This window comes from Onychomys torridus, chromosome 9, assembly GCF_903995425.1.
Source record: "Onychomys torridus chromosome 9, mOncTor1.1, whole genome shotgun sequence".
Lineage (NCBI taxonomy): Eukaryota > Metazoa > Chordata > Mammalia > Rodentia > Cricetidae > Onychomys > Onychomys torridus.
In genome coordinates this window covers 21,930,849-21,952,461 of record NC_050451.1, presented here as the reverse complement: position 1 = coordinate 21,952,461, position 21,613 = coordinate 21,930,849, and the positions used below count along the sequence as shown (strand labels likewise).

The window sequence follows — 21,613 nt, the reverse complement described above, 5'->3', positions numbered from 1 at the left end:
GTCCTATCACTGGGGAGGCCATAGAAACTAGAGGTGAACATACTACTTTTGTGTTGCCAATTTGACATGGTGTCAAACTGACTCAAATATTTATGTTTTTACCTATAGACTAGTGCTATTCCTTAGCCATTAAAGAAGTTGCAGTAGAGACACATGGTTGATCAAGGTGCTGAGAACAAGGGACTATCGGGTACTCAGCCTTAAATGAGACATACATATCCCTATGCCAAGTATCAGAGAATATTATGGAAGAGGAAATGAAAAGAATGAAAACATCAAACCATATGGAGGAAGCTATGAAATGCTATCTATTAGCATGATGTGGCCATGACATTCATAAACTCACAATAGTTGTGATTGCCTACACAGGGTACATACAAGACTAAACAAGAAAACATTCAGTCATAGAGGAGGGGTTCATGGGAAGCTCCACCCAGGGAAGCTAGAAACTGTCTAGGGCTGCTGGAGGAGAAGATATGATTGTCTTCAGATATGTAGGCACTGGTGAATTATTCATACTTCTGTGGGTAGTGTCACATTCATGCTGACATGACTGTGCCTGGTTAAAATCAGCACATTACAAAGCAAAACCAGAAAGAAAAGAAAAAAGTCATGAAAATGAGATTTGAACTAAGGAGGGTAGGAGGAGGCTAAGAGGGGGTGTTGGGATGAATGTGACCAGAATATATTACAGGAAAATCAGACATATCCAGATTACTGCAAAACCAAACTAACCACCACAACAAGATCCAGCAATCACACTGCTAGACATCTGTCCCAGGGAAACCTAAACAAAGTTCACACAGCAACCTGCATGTGAGAATTTGCTGCAGCTTTGTTCATAATATCCTGAAACTACTAACACCTACAAGGTCCTTCATTGAGTGAACAGTGAACCAAACAGTGGTAGCTACATAGCACGGACTATTACTCAACAAATAAAAAAGAACAACATTCAGCAACCTGGATAAAGTAGGCAGAGACAAAAAAATCCCAACCCCAAAATTCTAAACTCCATGACTATTTACAAAATGTTGCTGGAAGGTCGGGATTATAGAAATTATAGCTGACTGATTAAGAGGTTGAGGAGGGTAGAGGTGGGAAAGAATGAGGCTTTGAGGAGACAACATGAGGCATACCCCAAACACTGTGATCAGTCAAGGTGATGACATTCAGTATGCTTTTGAAGGTGAAGAAACTGAGCTGACTCTTATTATTTCTCACAACTGAGTGTCAATCTATAATTATCTGAAGGTCAAATGTTAAAAATTTAAAACCGTATAGGCCATTGGAAAGAAAATAACTATTACTGGCAACCGTAAGTACAAGAGCAATCATTATCCTGCTAGTATCAATCATTATTGCCTAGCCAAGAAAGGGCTGCCTTGTACTCCTGCTTTCCTTGAAATTTTCCTCCATACACTGTCATTCTTCTCTCCCATCTCTCCTCTGTAGCTCTAACCGTCTTGTTAAATAAGAAACACAGAGCCAATTGCCGAGTTAAAAGCCAAGAGGTCAGAGCAATAGTTAAGAGCTATAAACCTTACCCTTCACTGCTGCTCCTGTCCTTCCCTCAGCAAGAGAGCTACTTCCTGTATCCTGTCTTTTTTATAGACTTTCTGTTCTGCCTTCTCATTGGTTGTAAACCCAACCACATGACCTCCTCGCCACTGCCTGTTTGTACAGACCTCCAGGTTTGGTTGGTATTGAGATTAAAGGCATGTGTCGCCATGCTGGCTGTGTCCTTGAACACACAGAGATCCTGTCTAGCTCTGCCTCCCAAGTGCTGGGATTAAAGGCATGCACCACTACTGCTCGGCTTCTGCTCTGGCTTGCTCTGACCCCCAGGCAACTTTATTAACATACAAATAAAATCACATTTCAGTACAAATAAAATATCACCATATTTCCCCTTTTATATTTTAATAAAAAGAAAAAAAAGGAAAAAAGTTGTAACTAATATGAGAAAAACTATATACAAAAGTACAATAACTATATATACCATATATAAAAGCAATAAATACCTAAAAAGTGTCTCATCCATTCATATTTGACAAATTCAGAGAAAATAATTCCTTTATCTATCCTATTTTGGTAAGTCCAAAATGTACCTGATTCAAAAAAGGGAGAATGTGGTGGTATTATGTTCCCCAAAATTTGTGCACCCTAATAAATTTATCTGGGGTCAGAGAACAGACAGCCACTAGATACAGAGGCTGGAAAATGGTGGCACTCATACCTTTAATCCTAGCATTTCAGAGACAGAAATCCCTCTGGATCTCTGTGAATTCAAGGCCACATTGGAAACAGCCAGGCTTGGTGACTCACACCTTTAACCCCAGAAAGTGAGCCTTTAATCCCAGGGAGTGACAGCAGAAAGAGAAAGATATATAAGCCAGGAAGACCAGAAACTAGTTAAACATTTGGCTGGTTGTAGTAGATAGCCATCCCAGCATTGGCCTGGAAGTTCCAAGCCCCATTGAGGCTTCGGTAATGGTCACACCCACAAGGCGGGGTGGAGGAGGAAGTGGAAGACCCAGGATCGAGAGGAGGTCTCTCTCTTGGTTCTGGGTCTTCCGCTTCCTCCTCTGCCCCACCTTGTGGGCGTGACCATTACCCAAGCCTCATTGGGGCTTGGAACTTCCAGGCCAATGCTGGGATGGCTATCCACTACAGCTGGTTAAGCTTTTAGGCTTTTGGACAGCACAGCTCAGTTGAGATTCATTCTGGATGAGGACTCAGAGGCTTCCAGTCTGAGGAAACAGGATCAGCTGAGGAACTGGCGAGGTGAGGTCGCTGTGGCTTGTTCTGTCTCTCTGATCTTCCAGCATTCACCCCAATACCTGGATAGGTTTGATTTTATTAATAAGAACTTTTAAGATTCCTGCTATACTCCTCAGTCTTCAGTCAAATGCGGCCCCAAGACACCTGCCCTGCCCCTCGCCTCCATCAACACTTTGTGGTCCCTCTTCCTCTGTGAGCTTCTCCTTGTGGTGTTAACTGTACTTCATAGCTGTGGTTTGATTGCTGGTGTTTCTCCTGTTCTGAATAGAATGTATGCCTGGGGAGGACAGGGGTCCTGCTCAGTTTTTATTCATTGTAGCACCCCATTGCTTTTACTATTGTCAAACTTGTAACAGGTGTTTAGCAAATGTTTTACAAAATAAACTATTTGCACTGTGGGGTGAAACTGCAAAGGTGAGTGAAGGATGTGCCTTAGTGTGGAGACAAGGGAGGTAAGTGCAAGTTCACAACTATGTGAACAACTTCTACAGTGCAACAACAGGACACAACCAACCACTACCTCTGTAAGTCTGCAAACAACTCACATAAATATTTCTACAAAAGTACACAGTAGCCGATAGGAAAATAAACAAAGGGTCACTTTTACCAGTTGTGAGAAAGGGTAAATCAGAACCAAGTGAATTACTACCTCATTAGAATGCCTATTATAAAAAAAATATTTTTTTTAAATTTTTTAAAAAGCCAGGATTTGGAGAAATCAGAATCCTCATGCATTTTTGGGAGCGGTTAAATGGTACAACTACTATGAAAAACCAAACAAACAAATTGGCATTTCCTGAAAATATAATTTAAAATAACATTATTACACATTTCAACAATTTTACTGCTAGCTACATGCACATGCCCTGAACTGAAAACAGTATTTGCACTCACATGTTCACAGTCATAATCATCACTGGCAAAAGAAAAAGCCACCCAGATGTCCCTGGAGGATCAGTGACTAAACAAAATGTCAGCACAATTTATGAGCACTATGGTTAGTATGCAGCCTTGCAAAGGAAAGGCATGCATATGGAACCATATGAATAAACCGTGAGAATACTGCATGGTGTGAAAGGGCCAGTTATAAAAGGTCAAAGACTGTATGCTCTCACTTGTAAGAGATGTCAATATCAGACATGTTCACAGAGATAGAAGGTGGAGTTGTGGTTTTAGGAGCTGGGGGAGAGGAACAGTGTTAAATGAACATGGAATTCCAGTTTGCAAAATGAAAAGGGCACTGGAGGTGGGTGGTGGAAATAAATACAACAGTATGAAGGTTCTTGCCACCAAGTCTGTACACTTAAAAATGGCTAAATTTTATCTAAATAAATTTATATATTTCTTACTGCAATTTTATATATGATGTGTACATAAGTATGTGTTCATGTGTGTAGTGTGTAGTGTGGGTGCACATGTGAAGAACAGAGGATAATCTTACAAACTGCTCCTCACCTTCCACCTTCTTAGAGACAGGGTCATGTATTTGCTGCTAAGTCCACCAGGGTAGCTAGCTCACAAGTGTCTGGGAGTCTCCTGTCTTTTCCTCCCATCTGGCCATAGGATTAAGACACATGCTCCCACATCAGGCTTTATGGGGGCTTCAGGGATGCAGGTCCTCATGCTTGAGGGGCAAGTACCTTTCTGGACTATCTCCTGTGCTTTTCAACTTAAAACAAAATAAAACACTAAAATGCAAAATCAAACAAACAAACAAAATCACACCCTACGACCTCTACTGAATTGACATCATATAAATTTGGTAAAAGCTAGGCTGCAACGTGGGTGTAAAATTCATCTCCACAACAAGCTTGTACTTCTTGAAAATACATTATAGCTAGTTATATGAGCACCAGTTTCATCCGTTGGTAAGATCAAACAAATAGTCAGGGAAGTGCCGGTGTTGGTGGTTACATAATGCACCACTGGAGCAAACTTGCCTGGCTACAGAAGAGTGTCCTCTAGGAAATAAGGTACATTTCTGGTTTTCTTCCACTGGAAAGAAAGAACAGAGCTGACTCCAGAATCATAGAATTAGATTACATTCTGGGAAAGAATCAATATAAACTATTCAAATGCCTCAAGCCCAATTTTGCAGTTTATTTAATGGGAGTTATAAGAACAAAATTGAAGAATTCAATAAATTAAATTATCCCCTCAAATTCCTACTAGGAAGAAGAGCCATATTCACTAATAGAATTGAGAACTTGCTTACTGGAGAAGTGAGTACTCAACTCTAGGGGGTGATTCCCACCTTGCAGAGAGATGGGCAGTGTTCAAAGACAGAACCAGATGATCCAAGGGAGGGAGTGGAGCAGGGCTCAGACTTGGGAACAATACTCCTGCTTGGTGGGAGATAAAAATCCAAAAATGTTAAATTAAAACATTGACTGGCAAAGGTTTAAATAAAATTGGTTTACATGTGGATTATACTCATAAGACCCTTCATCAAGATCTAAAACACCGTCTTTATCCTACAGAGTCCCCTTACACTATTAAGCCAAAGTCCATTCCCTTTAACAACTATCACCACAGATTAGTTTTGCTTGTTTTGTGAGCTGCTGAAAGATAAATGGAATCATATTGCAAGACTCCTCTTTTAATGTATCTGAATGTTTTATTCAACTTAATGGTTTTGCAGTTGGCTCATGCTGATGTGGGAAATTGTAATTTGTTCTTTTTTTTTAACTGCTGAATACCATTCCCTAGATAACCAAACAGCTAATAAACATATAAGAAGTCCTTGATATCAGTAGTCATCAAAGAAATACAAATGAGAACAATGCTGATGCCTGAATGACTCAACTCTAAGGCATGACAACCTGAATGCTGGCAAGAAAGCAGATCCTGGGGGCAAGAAAACAAGAAGAAATGACCTCTCTGCAAACCAATTGGACAGTTTCTAAGGTTAGTAAACCTTATAGCCACACAATCCCATTCCATGCAAATGCCACTGTAGAAAAAGGTTCATAGCAGCTGTGTGTATAACAGTACCAAATCACAAACACCCCAAATTTCTGTAAACAGGAGAGTGGATATCTAAAAGAAAGAACACTAGACACTGTGTCTAACTCTGTAGCTGTCACATTGTATTCCAAAGCATCCAGTTTTGTTAGCAGGATGCTAGGCCCTGAGTAGAAGACAAAGTGATTAATTTATAGTCCCTTCTGAAGAGACAGGGTTTAAGGGATTGTGTCACACAATCAAGAAGCTCCATACTTGAATCCTAGGTCTTACTAGCTGTGTATTCATGGACAAACCCAGGTCTTCCACTGTATAAGAGATTTGCATGGAGCAAACACTAAGTGCCAGTTAACAAGCACCAGGAAACCTGGACGGGGTTGGTGAGAAGAGTGCAGGGTAACATCCCACATTTAAGATGCTTCAAACTGATGTCCTCTATCATTAGAGTTATTGTTAATGGTCTAAGTACAGTAAGAGCAGAAAGAAAGTCACAAGTAATTATAAAGAAGGTCATCCAAGGTGTTAAATAAAGTAAGGTGTGCTTTGGGGATAAGGAGGAAGAAGCTAGCTTACACGAGAAGATTCTGGTCAGACTTCTGTAGATTTATAGAGCTTTTTTTAAAAAAATGATTTATTTAAAGAGGGTGCCAGATCTCATTACAGATGGTTGTGAGCCACCATGTGGTTGCTGTGAATTGAACTCAGGACCTTTGGAAGAGCAATTGGTGCTCTTAACCTCTGAGCCATCTTTCCAGCCCTTATAGAGCTTTTATCATGACCAAATCATCAATAAGAGGCAACATAATGTACTAAAAACCATCAAGTTTGAAACTCTAGAGCCTCAGGTTTTTGTCTAGTCTCATCCATTGACAATGTGATGGAATTTTAGATAAGAAATGTAATCCTTCCAAGTCTGAAAGTTATTGTTTGTGTATGATGAGAGATCTTTCAAATGGCTGTTGTGGGTAACAAAGAGCTTAGCAAAAAGTTAGCACAGAACCAACTGTCCAAACATGGACTTTGACAGTCACATTGTGTGGTGAAAGTTTATTTGTACTGAAATGTGATTTTATTTGTATGTTAATAAATAAAGTTGCCTGGGGGTCAGAGCTAATAGCAAGCCATTTAGCAGAAGTCTGGCAGTTGTAGCACATGCCCTTAATCCCAATCACATGACTCTGTGTGTTCAAGGATACCACCAGCATGGAGACACATGCCTTTAATATCAATACCAACCATAGAGACCTGGAGGTCTGTATAGACAGGCAGTGATGAGGAGGTCATGTGGTTAGATTTACAACCAATGAGAAGGCATAACAGAAAGTCAATAAAAAGACAGATACACAGGAAGTAGGTATCTTTTCTCAGGGGAAGGATGGCAGTGGCTAGTAAGCTAAGGGCTATTTGCTAGTGCTCTGACCTCTTGGACTTTTAACTTTGCATTTGGCTATGTGTTTCTTAGTTAATAAGACCATTCAGAATTATATCTACAACACTGACTGAGTAAGCAGCTGTGTCTGATCATTTCTCTCTCAGAATCAAGCTGGCGTGTGTCTTTTCAGACAGACAGCATAGCAACCTCCAGCAATGGCTCTTAAATAGCTATTAGTCACTTCAAGAATCTAGGAATCCTAACAGCCAGGATATGAGCACATGTGAAAAACTGCAAAATTCTAGTTCTAAATGGCTTCAAACAATGCATGAGGCTGCTGCTTCTGTTTGAAGAACTTGGCACCATCTGAACAAAGAGGGTCAGCCAACTCCCAACAGGAGTCCTCATACTCTCCAATGATCTGCTATTTCATTGTGCTGAATAGCATGAAGGAAAAGAGCACAATTGTGAAGGCAAACCTAGTTTTAAAAAGAAAATCACTTTTCTCTGCAATGGCATTTTTGTCTCATTCAGTTTATGAAACCCCAGGCCCCGGGAACATCAGAGGTAGGAGGAGGACATAGTTCTTTTTTTTTTTTTTTTTTTTTCAGCTAGCTTGGGCAGCAGAGTGGGATACTGATTCGGAAACCTAAAAGCTAAACATGCTTTGAGTTTCTTTTCTTGGCAAGGCACCTTGGGTAGGATTTGGGGATCTGGATCTTTAGTGAACAACTCAGGTTCTGATGTGCACCACCAAGAGCTGCTCAAAATGCTCACAGTAGGGTTTAATGTAGGAGCTGGCTTTTCATCCCAATTCTGCCACTTACTACTTGTATTTTCTGAGCTAAAACATTCAAAACTGTAAGTCTGATTTCTCATCTGTAAAACAACACACTTCTTATGGAGCTATTGTTGAAGCTGGATGGCTTTATGTAGGAAAAGCTCTTAACACTGTCTGATATGGGAAGGGAAATCAATAAATAATACTTCCCAAGAGGAAGATGTTGGGGATGATTTTATCATTAGAGTCCTGGCAAGATGCAGGCTCTGACTGAGATGGTGCCAGAGATGTTTATCAAAGGCTGCTCAGTGGGAAGAGGAAGGCCGCTGAACTATGTCCTCCTCCTACCTCTGTAATTAAAGTGCCAGGTCTACAGGCACCACTGTGACCAGCCTAACTCTAAAGCTTTAATCTGAACAGTGAAATTGGCTAAGTGTCAATCCAGGCTCATAGAAGCAGTGTGGAGTAACTGGTCACCCAGAGGATGGGCTGGCAGTGAAGCGGCCCAGTGTGGGCAATTGTAATTAGTGGAGCTAAACAAATTCTCCTTCTCATTCCCAGATTGCATGAAAACTGCTTAGGATATCAGTGAAAAGCCAGAGGGACAAGAGAAAGGAGAGCACATACAAAGAAGCAGGCATGGGGCTTCAGTCGTTTACGTACTTCCCACATAGACAGGAGGACCCGAGTTTGGCTGTCCACCACCAATGTTAAAAAGCCGGGCACAGACATATGTGCCTATAATCCCAGAGCTTTGGTCAGGCAGCCCGTGAGTCCCAGGCTCAGTGAGAGACTCTGTGAAAGCAAAAGGAAAGTGGAGAGCAATCAGTGACCCTCAAAGTTGACCCCTGGCATCTACATACATGTGTACACACACACACACACACACACACACACACACACACACACACACACACACACACACACACACACACTTTCAAAACCAGAAGCAGGCAATGTGAGTGTGACATAGTCATACTGACCGTGCAATAGTGATACAGGGACACAGCAGTGGCAAAACAGTGTCTTAAGGCTCACGTGTATCCTGAATGATGACTCTTACAGCTTCTCTTACTGTTTCCTCCTATCACCTCATAAGGGACTTCATCAGTGACTGGACATGTAATTAGACTCACTCTGAACTCGACTCAGTCAATTGCGATAGTGTATCCCTAGGCCCTCATAGGAAGAGTCCTAAAACTACCAGGAACCAAATAGTCTTTCTTGCATTCACTTTCTCCTCTCTAAAGTTGCTCTCACTGAAACTGGGGTGATTTTTCCAAAGCAGAAATCTAGCTGCACTAACCTTGCAAATGAGTTCTCATTATTTTGACTTCAACACAGAATTCTTCTCTGCATAGCCTAGCCAGCATTCTTCTCTTCAACTTCCAGGTAAGCTGCGCTCTCTATCAGACACTCACCTCTGTGCTTCTCTGTTCTGATAACCACACAGGGCATGTCACAGTCCTGCCTCACCTAGTTCACATCTACCCACCCTCAAGTGTCACTTCCTAAAGGAGGCTTCACCTCATAGTTGACTGACCTCTTGGCACCCACCTTACTAGACCAACTCCTCACAGCTACCACCCTCCAAACACTTATATAATTAATGTTAATCATTCAGTAAACAAACACTGAGATCAGGATTATGTTCCCAAAATCGTGCATAGAACCTGGTCCACCCTAGACACTCAAATGTTGATTAAGCATATGAATGTTACCTACACTGGAGGAAAGTTTTTCAAGTGTCATTGTGCAGCTGCCATGGAGTGAATGACAATAACAGTGAGCAGCTGACTCTGTTGCTTAGGAAGGGCCGATGCACAACAAGAGAAGTGAGAACACAGGAGGTTGTATGCACAACACCCAGGACCACACAACCCACTCCGAGGAGCGCTCCGGCTTTCTGAAGCCTCTGCATCCACTTTAACACCCAGCAAAATGCCCAAAAGGTCAGTGTCACCTGATTGTCCTTTATTGAGTTTCAGGAAACTTATAGACGCATTTCCAACCTACTCATATCCATAGTTTGGTAGCCACAATATTGAAAAATTGCTGTCCATTGCCACCCAAGTCCAGATTGAAATTAAAATGGAGAAACAAAGAGAACAAGCTTGTAGCTTTGCCAGTGACCTGAAAAGATGGAATTAACACAAAGATTTTTGATTACCTCTTGAGAAATACATGCAAATTAAACTTGGTACTGGTTTCTACCATACAGCATAGTCTTCTAAAGTATCTATGATGAGGGAAACTAACATTATTCAAATGTGTAAACTGGGTCTAAAAGTGAAAAAATGTTCTTTGTCATGGAGTCCCATTTAGGATACCAACTTTACTTCCAAAAGCAGTTTTGGAACACCTAACAAGGACTAGGTACTCTGCCAGGCAAGAAGAGGTGGGAGGTGTGGGGATGAATTGCAGAGCTCTGGCTTGTCAGGGTCTTCTCTTGCTAATGGAGGAGACAGAAAATCAATCAGGGTGATAAAACTTAACATGTGCTATGTGCCAAGTGCACGCTTTGAAAAGTGAAAAGATGCCACCTCTTCTATCCTGAAGATGCATCATCATAGCGCAGAGGTTTCAGAAATCAGGAGGAATTCACAAAGAGCCTTGGGGTCCTAATACATGGTAGAGGCAGGCAGCTAATTCCTAAATGAGAAAAGTGAACCCCCCAACACACACACACACACAAATAATAATAATAATAATAATAATAATAATAATGATAATAATAATAATACTCCTACCAGTTAATGCCAGACCCAAAATTTCCTTCTGAGGAAGTGCCGGTATTATTCTTCTATTGACCACATTCTGTAGTTTGTTTGTCTTTCCAGCTGTTTGGGGATGAGAATGTGAAATCATGCAAATTTTGATTTACCGTTCACAATGTAGCTCCCTCTTCTTGCCTCCTGGAGCTACTTCCCCCTAACTGCAGATTAGCCCAAATGCTCATCTGACACATAGTCCCCACTCTCTTTGCTTTTTTTTAAGCTGAGGATCGAACCCAGGGCCTTGCACTTACTAGCGCTCTACCTGAGCTAACCCCAGCCCTTCTCTTTGCTTTATAAGCATTTACATCTCAGTGTTTTCTGGTCCTAGTCCTTGACTCCAGTCTTACCTTCCCTCACTATCTCCTTTCTCTATTTTCCAACTATGTGCCATGTTTGAGTTCCTCCATCAAGGTGTGTTTTCTCTTACTTCAGGGCCTCAATACAGTGTTCCCTATGCTGGAAGCATTTCTCTCACTTTACTGATTCAGTCGGATCATTCCATTACCCTGATCATAGACAAGGTTAGCCCTTCTCTTCTCTTTGTATGTATCTCTGTGGCTCTGTACTGCATGACCTTTTGATGCCTGTTTTTTGCATTTAAGAGAACATGTCTCTACCACCCACCAATGTACCTCACTCCTGGGTTAGGTGGGTAGGCAAATAGCTAGAGCAAGCACACTTAAAGAGTTAGCATTCGGTGACCATTCGGTAACCATTCAGTAACCATTCGGTAACAAGAAGCGATTTTTTTGCGTTTTCCTCTGAGTTCCCGGTCTGTGACAGCTTCACTCCTCACAGCCATGTAGGAACACAGAATGATGGAAGGCCCACCGCCAAGCGGCTTCCCAGGGCTAGTCCTGTGGCTGTCCATCTTCCCAAGGCACAGAGAAGCTCACAGTAGGGTGTTCTCCTTCGTCCCTTTTCAAGTTGAAGGAACTTAAGTCACCGGGCTTTATAAGAACCAGGACTATGGTTGGGGATTTAGCTCAGTGGTAGAGTGCTTGCCTAGCAAGTGCAAGGCCCTGGGTTCCATCCTCAGCTCCAAAAAAAAAAAAAAAGTACCAGGACTATGTGGATATGTGGGCCACAGCCAACCATAGTCCATACAGTGTTTTATGGTAAGAACGTAAGTAGACACAAGAATGCCTGTCTTAGTTAGGGTTTCTACTATTACTAATAAAAGCAACTGTTATAAAGGAAAAATGTGTAATTGGGGTGGCTTACAGTTCAGGGGGTTAGCCCATTATCATCAACATAGATATGGTGCTGGAGAAGGAACTGAGAAACCTACCTATCGATCCCACAGGCAACAGGGAGTGAACTGAACTAGGCACAGCTTGAGCATAGGAGACCTCAAAGCCTGTCCCCACAGTGACACGGTTTCTCCAATAAGGCCACACTCACTTCAACAGGGCCACACCTCCTAATAATGCCACTCCCTGTGAGCTCATGGGGGCTAATTACATTCAAACTACCACAATGCCCCAATAGAAGGGTCAGAGGACATCTACTAAAAACAATCATTTTAAATCATGTGTCACTTTATGCAGAGATCAGTGTCCAAACTCTAAAAAATCAGTTTCTTTTATTTTGTTTGCAGTGTTTCAATATCTAAACAACTGGCTTCAATAAAAGGTAAGGCATGGAATGGTTGAAATACATGTATCCCTTCTGCTTCATAGCATCAGGCCAAGAGGTAAAATTAATAGGATCAAGAATGCCTCTGATGTGAGAAACTTCTGGATAACCATGAATGCTTATGAAACTCTTTCTCTCTCTCTGTTATTTGTATTTATACACTTGACGTGTTTAGGGGGCAGCAGTGTAGGGAAGTACATATGTGTATTTAACAGCAAGGTAAGAGAGCATTAGGGGAATTGTTGGCTTGGGGACTATGGAATAGGGCCTTATAGGAACTGTCAGTGCTGCCTTCACGTCATTATGGGCTTGGGTCCATGACGTCTGTTCTACAAGACTCCATGTTTTCACTCACAAAAGTAACTTATATGAAGAAAAATTCTAAAGCGAGGTGATTCTTACACCTCACAGTGTTGAGTATGGTATTTATATGATACTAACTTGTTAGGAATTCCTAGATCCAGGACTTAATGTTTAGTGTTCCATGCTTTAGGGAAAAACAGGGGACACGTGTGAAAAATGAGTGAAGTTGTCGGTCCAGTTTAGCACACATATTGCACGTATTCTGAGACCCACGCATACCGGGGCCTGAGACAGGATGTAAAAGTAATTACAATGCAGTCACTGCTCTCAGAAGACATACAGCCTGAATCTGCGCTATCCCATGCGGTATGCACCAGCCACGGGGAGCTACTGAGTACTTGGGCAGTGATTAATTTGAATAGAGATTTTTAAACTGGAAGAAACTAATAAATAAGGAGTATAAAATCTCTTATGAATTTAGTACTAACTACCTGTAGAAAATTTTAATATATTGAGTTGAGTAATATATATTATTAAAATCACTTTGACTCTTTTCTTTTTAGTCCTTTTAATTTGTCTCTGAGAAAGTTTTAAATTAGGAGTGTGGTTTGCAGTGTATATCTTTGGGCAATGGTGATCTAAGAGACAACTGAGATAATACGGAGTTTCGAGTGTAAGAGTTATAAAGACGCTATGTTCAGGGAACAAGGAAAGGTCATCAGAGGGGCCCGCTGCCCCTTACGAGAGTTTAGGAAAGAGTCCTGAAGAAGACAACTGCCTGAAAAGCAGCACTTACAGGCAGTGAGCGCTCAAGAAAGAGCCAGTTCTGTTTCCTGACTGTGGGTAAGTTGCTTAATCTCTCCATGTCTCAGCTTCCTCGTCTATAATCTGAACCTCCCTCCAAGGGTTGACACAAGCACTGAGTGAGGAAAGTCACATCCTCTCCCCGGGAGGAGTGTTCACTGCTGGGACCTCCAAGAAGTCAATGCCGTCCTGAAGTTATTCAGTGTGCTGGCTCAGGACGAATGCTGGATTTTACACACCCGTGAGATGCATGAGTAAGAACGAACTGCTCATAGTTCAAAATTCATTTCAATGGGCTACAGAAGACAAGAGGGTAATACGAAGCAGTCTGGAAGAGCTGCCATTCAGACATGCACATTCCCAAATCCCAAAGACAAGAAAGCCAATAAAAGATGCCAAAACAACAACCTTTGCTTTTCTAACCCCACAGGTCCCTTACAATATGCTTCCCATATTAATTCACAAATCGATATGAGGCAGACAGTGAAAAAGTTAGGTGGCAACCTGCTGGTTTAGTAAGGGAAGAAACAAACTGTAAAGACAGGACACAAAAAAGCCTCAGGAAAACATCATCAGTGGTGGTAGGACAAACAAGGCTTTGCTATCTTTTCTTATTTTAAATATTTCTAGTTCTGTTTTTACCATGAGCATATGCTATTTTACAGTTGGGAGAAAGATGCATGCTGTCTTTTAAGAGAAGTGGGATATGAATGAGACGCTAGATAGTCCAGATGGAGTCCCACTTCAGAGAAGAGCCAGACTTGCCCTCCAACAGGGCTGGAAATGCCTAGCTTTACAACTAGCACGGATGACCTCGCACAGACATATCCTAAAGTAGCTGATCTTTTTATCAGCTTTCAGACAAACGCTTAAGCCTTTTGTTCTTCATCTCTTGGCAGTGCGACTTTACTATTCTTTGTTTGTTTTTTAATTTTATAATTTAATTTAATTTTACATATCAGCCATGGGTTCCCCTGTCCTCCTCCCTCCCTCCCCCACTCCTTCCTTTCCCCCAGAACACCCCCCATTCCCATCTCCTCCAGGGCAAAGACACCCCTGGGGATTCAGCTCAGCCTGCTAGACTGAGCCCAGGCAGGTCCAGTCCCCTCCTTCCAGGCTGAGCAAAGTGTCCCTGTGTAAGCCCAAGGTTCCAAACAGCCAGCTCATGCACTAAGGACAGGTCCGGATCCCACTGCCTGGGTGCCTCCCAAACAGTTCAAGCTATTCAACTGTCTCACTTATCCTGAGGGCCTGATACAATTGGGGACTCCACAGCTTTTGGTTCATAGTTCCATTAGTTTGGCTATTTGTCCCTGTGCTTTTTCCAATCTTGGGCTCAACAATTCTTGCTCATACAATCCCTTCTCTTTCTTGCCAGTTCGACTCCTGGAGATCCACGTGAAGCCTGGCTGTGGATCTCTGCATCCACTTCCATCAGTTATTGGATGAAAAGTTCTAGCACGACATTCTTAATCTCTCCAAGCATAGTTTCTAATGTGTAAAACTAAGACACAAATATTACCCACCCCTGAGGGTTTGAGGAAGCATTAAATAGGATTATGTTTGAAAAGCACCTGAAATATGTGTAGTAACAATGGAAGGTGCCCATCATTATTAGCAAACTCAGTCAGAGCCTGGGAATTACTTCTTCCTCACCAGGCAGGCACATCCAGCAGAGTACCACCAACTCCTGTCCTCCAAGAATAGTCTCAGGCTCATCAGAGAAGCTCTTCTTATACCATATCCAGTTATTCTTGATTATTGATAAATGAATCTCTCAGTCCAAATTATCCATGTATTTTTTTCTAAAGAAATAATGTGTTTCATCCAGGCAACTGCTTCTTCCAAACAAAGCTGTGTGTATATAGAATTCAATCTTGAACATCTTAAATGTAAGGTTAAAATTATTAAAAAATGGAGCAAGCTGAGAGAAAGCACCACTGCACATGTGCATGCCCACACATATGGACAGACAGATCAGGAGTTATAAGAAATATGCCCATCCCCCAGTACTTAATGTTAGACACTTGAAGAGATAGACATAAGGGTTCTGGAAGTAGCAGGGATCAGGGAAGAGATGGCTAGGAATGGGGTAAGAAAGAGCTAAGAATAGAGATGCATTTTCCCAGGGAAGATGACCTGCCAGATCTGGGTAAGCAGAAGCTACAAGCAGAAAGCACGAATCACAAAAGCATAAAATAGAGAATCTGAAACTGAAAAGGAAGCCAAGGAGGAAGAGGTTAAATTGAGTTTTATAGCCATTCACTCAAAAAATTTTTGCAAGATTCCTACTTGTGTTTGGAACCGTCCAAAGTGTTACAGATTCAACAGGAAGCAAAATGAGCAAACAGTTCCCTGGGTACATCAGCTCATGTGTTTGGCGTTTCCAATGCCAGCGCCCCCATTTACCAGTAGCCAGCCATCAGCAAAGCCCTGTCTGTTCTTCATTGATGAAGTGACAGAGTCAGGGAGAAGCCTTGTGCTCATGGATTTGAAAAGTCAACCCAGATGGGCAATGGTTGTCAAAATAAAGATATTAGTTTGGCTCCCATTGGTCTCTAGTGCAATCTGTATTAAATTTCAGCAAGCTTTCTGAAGACAGGCAAGATTATTCTAAACTTTATTTGGAAAGAAAAGGCCCAAGAATAGCCAAATAATAACCTAGAATAATCAAAACAATATTGGCAAAGGATGAAGCAACAAGAACCACTTTACTCTCCTCATTGGTGAGACTTTGTTTATAGTTATGACAACAAAATGGTATAGTGTCAGCAAAAGCAAAGATCACGGGCTCAGGAAACAGACCAGAGATCTGAAAAATTCCCACATGTACACACATTCTCATTCACACACTCATTCTCACATACACACTCACTCACACATTTATACAATCTCTTTCACACACATACACACACACACACACACACACACACACACACACACACTCAACTGATTATTTACTTACTTTTTTAGGATGCTGAACTTTGACCAGTATTTCTTGGTCATTTGTATCCTTGGAGCATTGCCTATTCAGTCCATTAGTCCACTTACTCATTGGCTGACTTTTTAAATTGAATTTTGAAGGTCTTCCAGGTTCTTACCTGTCAGACACAAACGTTCCTCAATTCTGTAGGACAGCACATTTCTTTAGTGATTGTTTCTGTTACTGCACAGTTTTTTCATGTCACATAGTCCAGTTTGACAATTTTTAGGCTTATTTGCTGTGCTATTGTACTCAACTTCAGAAAATGTTCAGATGGGAATAGTGTCCACACCTTTAATCCCAACACTAGGGAGGAAAAAGCAGGTTGATCTCTGAGTTCAAAGCCAGTCTGGTCTTCAGAATGAGTTCCAAAACAGTCAGGGCTACACAGACTTTAAAAAAAAATATTAAAAAAAAAATAAAGTTCTCATGTATGCCTGCATCTTGGAGTATTTTGCCTGTTTTTCTCTATGTTTAGGTCTTAAAATTAAGGTCTTTGTTTTTTTTTTTCTCTGACTTATGTTTTTTCTCCTTTTCTTTTGTTTTTTAATTTTATGTTTTTCCTGCATGTATCTGTATATCATGTGTATGTCTGATGCCTGTGAAGGCCAGAAGAAGATGTTAGATAGCCTGGAACTGAAGTTATAGACAGTTGAGCATCATTAGTCATAGAAACACAAATAAAAGGCATACTGAGATATTACTAATACCTACCAAAAGTGACTACATTAAAAATAGTGCCAAAGCCAAATGCTGGAAAGATAGAAAAAAAATAGACTTTTTTCACATTATTAAATATATGAAAGCCAAATATATATGAATATTCATATGTATTCACATTATTAATATTTATCTCTCTAGTAAATCATAACATGCATATGAGCAGAGATCTTGTCACCTCAGTGTTCTGAGCCTTGCTCTACCTGAGCATTCTTTGAATCCATGATGGCTGCATATTGCTTGGACTGAATGCTGTGAGATTTCTTTCTTTTCCTCTTTCCCATTTACTCAACAGCATTGAGTACCCCTACTATGAAGCAGACACTGGGAATATAGGGAGAAAAACAAAGGTGTGTCTTTTGGCTTCGTGAAGAGTGTTGTCTAGTTGGAGACAAAGGTAAACATGCCATAGCTGTAAGGTGTGATTGTCTTATCCTTCTAGATGTATTGGTGACTAAGGTTCAAATGGTTCCTTTTGCAACTCTCTGTGTGCATTGGGTGCTGCCCCCTGGGAAGGAAGGAACTAGCACTGCACTCCCCACCAAGGATCCTAAATCAGAGAAACTAACTGCAACATTACAGTGTTTGAGAAAAAGATGTGTTGTGGCTGTTATTACATCACAGATCACCCTGATGTCATCCCCTCTATCATACTCACATAAAGTGACACTACATCTAACACAAAGTAGAAATTTCACAAGAGCAGGACTTGAAGTCTTTACATGAGGTATCTTTAATACCAAAAGCTAAGTTCAACATGCAGTAGGTGCTTGGTAAATATTTGTTGAAGAACTGAATGAAATTACACCTCAGAAAACGAAGGCTTAGTGAAGTGAGGGGCTTTCCCAGGGCCACATGACAAGCAGGAGTCATATCTCAACCAACTCTAACTCAAATGCTATGAAAGGAACCTGTGTTCCTTAAAGATATAGGATCAGATAACCCTGAATCACAAGACAACCACACACTGGGTCACACTGACAATCACATTCCATACTTATTTCCCCTGTTCCCTTGGAAGACAGAGCCCCTTGTCTGCACAATGCACCCCTCTTCTCCTGAGTCTTCACTCAATATTTCTTCTCTCACAGCCTTGAAGAAAGGCTCAGACCTCGAGAAAGCCATTGCTACTCTTGCTCTGATTTTCAGAGACTCTTCCGACCCTGATGGGAAACTTGGGAAAGCCACTGCCAAGAATCTGCTACAAACCCAATTCAGGAATTTCACAGAGGTAAGAGAATTCACCAGCATGAATAAACAATCCTTTGCTCGCACTGAACAAATTCCAGTCCCAGGATGCCGTCCAATTATTTCAATCAACAAACATTTATTGAATATCCCCTGTATGTAAGTTGTCCGATTTATTTGATGAACAAGCTAACATGTGGGCACTGGGGCCCATAGCTGCAATTTCAGCTGAGGAGAGGATGTAGCAGAACAGCAGAACACTGGAACCATCTTGGGATAAGAAACCAAAGAAGGGATTCTAAACATTAAAATACAGATAATATTTGAGATGTGAGCAAGAGTCACTTATTATTTTACTAAATTTTTCTAATGCCTTCTACAGTTGGCTAACCTGATATGATATGCATATGCTCATACTTTGAGCAATACTGACCTACAGAAATCTTATAAGAAACAAAGAAGGCTACTTCCAAGCCTAAACCACCAATATTTACTCACAGAACAAAAAAATATAAAAGTTGTCTATAAGTTCCTACTATGCTCTGAGATATAGATGACTATTGTATTTCTGTAAGTAATATATAATATAATATAATATAATTCTATGAGTAATATATATAATATATATTACAGAAATACAATATATATGTATTAGTTTTATATACTAAGTCATATAAGATACTATCAAAGTGTCTCTCATGCATGTGAGTATGTGTGTATGCAAGTGTGCATGCATGGTATAATATACCAAAAGAAAAAAAAGATGGGAGGGATCTTGAGAGATGGCTCAGTAATTAAAACACTTGCTGTACCAGCATGAAGACCTGAGTTTGAATCCCCAGAACCCATATAAATCCAAGAAAAACAGCACATATATGTAATCCCAGCACTCCTAGAGTGAGATGGGAGGTGGAGACAGGAGAATCCCAGGAAGCTCTCTGGCCAGGTAGCCTGGTGTACAAGAGACCCTGATTAAGACAAGATGGAAGATGAGGATGAACATCTGAGGTTGTCCTCTTACTTCTAAATGCACACTGTGTTCTCAACCTTCCTAATGCTGTGACCCTTTAAATACAGTTCTTCATGTTGTGGTGACCCCTTGTCATAAAATTATTTTCATTGCTACTTCATAACTGTAATTTTGCTACCATTATTAATTGTAATATAAATAGCTGTGTTTTCTGATAATCTTAGTCGACCCCTGTGAAAGGTTCATTTGTCCCCTAAAGAGGTCATGACCCACAGGTTGAGAACTGCTACTCTAACTCTCTGTGGAGCTCTCTGGTAAACTGTGTGGAACCTTTTTGCTAATCCTAAGTCCTAAAGAGAGCATTACCTTTCTCATAAGCCTAAACACAATGCTGAGTCTTAACATTTAACCACCAGTAAGACATAACAAAACTAGCACCAAGAAACACTGTCAAGAAGATACTAAAAGAAGGTGTTGAGTAACTAGTGCTTAGCCAGTTCCCTGGCAGAACAGAGGGAGAAGACAGACTTACATACTTCCATGACCTTTGGGAAAACTGGGAAGTACCAAAAGGAAAAGCCTTTTTATTGAACTCTGACCTTTTCCAAGTAGTACTTTGCTTTCTTTTTGCAAATGGGCCAAGAGCTCTTTTGGCTCTGGCTGAAGATATGGCCTGTGGGGACATCCAGCCTAGAGAAACAAGGATGGTTTAGACTATAAAAGAAATATATCTTCATTTCAAAAATGTCTCAAGCATTCCTGGGATTTTTGCAACCATTTCATGGATAAGCATTTGTGGTTAAACTGAATGCACACACAAGCTCTGTATCAAAGTGACTCAAATGACTTTTATTTGCTTAATGTCAAACCTTCCAGCTGTTGTTTGAAATGTTTGAAACTGAAAATTCTCTCCATTTATATGCTGTTCAGATGGTTTTCTGCAATCTGTGCATGACAGCTATGAGCTTGGATATGATTGACAATCAGACTTAATGCTGAACTATCACACAAAGCAATGAGCTTTCTTCTAGAACATTTTATTCTGTATTTCAGAATAATCTCACTGTCCAGAGAATGCATAAAAAGTACCTCCTATAGTTAAAGACATTATATATTGAAAATCTGAAAACATAGGCAGTTCTGTGTCTAAATAAAAGCAGAATAACTTACTAATTAAAAGTGTGGTTCTGTAATCAGGCCGATAAGGCCTCAAATCTTGGCTTTACAGCAAAGGCTGTTGACTTTGAGGCAAGTACTTAGTTCTCTGATGGTTCACCCATAGCTGGGGTGTTGTAGAAGTGCATATGCAGTAAGATCACTGTGTGGATTCTCAGAGACAAGTCATGAAGGATTTGAAACAGTGACTGTGTGGTGGCTCTGGCCATGCTACACTGTTAATAACGTACTTAGTATTCATTACCACCTCTCAATACAAAGTTTATACACGTGGTAGACTCAATTATTCTTTATTCTCAGGGAGAAGAAACCAAGGTAAAGTACCAAGACATCCTTTCTGAGCTGGATGAACACACAGAAAACAAGCTGGATTTCGAGGACTTTGTGATCCTGCTTCTGAGCCTTGCCATCATGTCGGATCTGCTACAAAATATATTGAGTGTAGGAACTTCATGATCCTGCTCCTGAGCCTTGACATCATGTTGGATCTGCTACAAAATATACTGAGTGTAAAAATTACAAAATGAACAACTTTAAATATGTGAATGGACAAAATAATCACAAAAGCAGGTGCCACATGATGAAAGATGTTCCATTCTGATATGTAATGAGTGTGGGATAGTTCACACTGGTGACTGGTGACATTCATTCAGTGTAACTCCAAACATTTCAACACTCTTCAGAAATGTTCAAATAATATAATTTTCAACATGATAAATTAATTGGATGCCACTTTTAATGAGTGAGTAGTAACTTAGAGATTTTTCTACTGAAGGTAAAATCATATTTATTCATTGATCATACAATGGTATTTGTGAGCATTTACTTAGTAACATTGTTAAAAATACAGTAACAAATGACCAGATAACTTCTTCCCTTGCTCATATTTGCATAATTCTAGAAGAAGAAGAACTAGATATACAACAATAATGTGTTTGTGTGTGTGTGTGTGTGTGTGTGTGTGTGTGTGTGTGTGTAAAGGCAACTGTACATATACATATGGAAACCAGAGGTCACTCTCCAATGTTGTTCCCCAAGTGCTGTCTACCTTGATTTTTTAGTTTTCACTGGCCTGAGGCTCACTGGGAGGCTAGACTTGGCTGTCCAGTGATTCCTCTAGGATCCACCTGTCTCTGCCTCCCCAGTGCTGAGA

At 40.7% G+C, this 21,613-nt stretch overlaps 1 protein-coding gene across 1 annotated transcript; it reads left to right on the top strand.

The window, feature by feature from the left end:
- Nucleotides 1–9,722: 9,722 nt before the first annotated feature.
- Sntn (sentan, cilia apical structure protein) lies at nt 9,723–21,395 on the top strand. The gene is given in 5 exon segments (XM_036198649.1): nt 9,723–9,784; nt 9,787–9,853; nt 12,279–12,313; nt 18,218–18,357; nt 20,761–21,395. Coding segments are annotated over 5 exon segments (426 nt in total). The 5' UTR covers nt 9,723–9,756; the 3' UTR covers nt 20,917–21,395.
- Nucleotides 21,396–21,613: the final 218 nt, after the last annotated feature.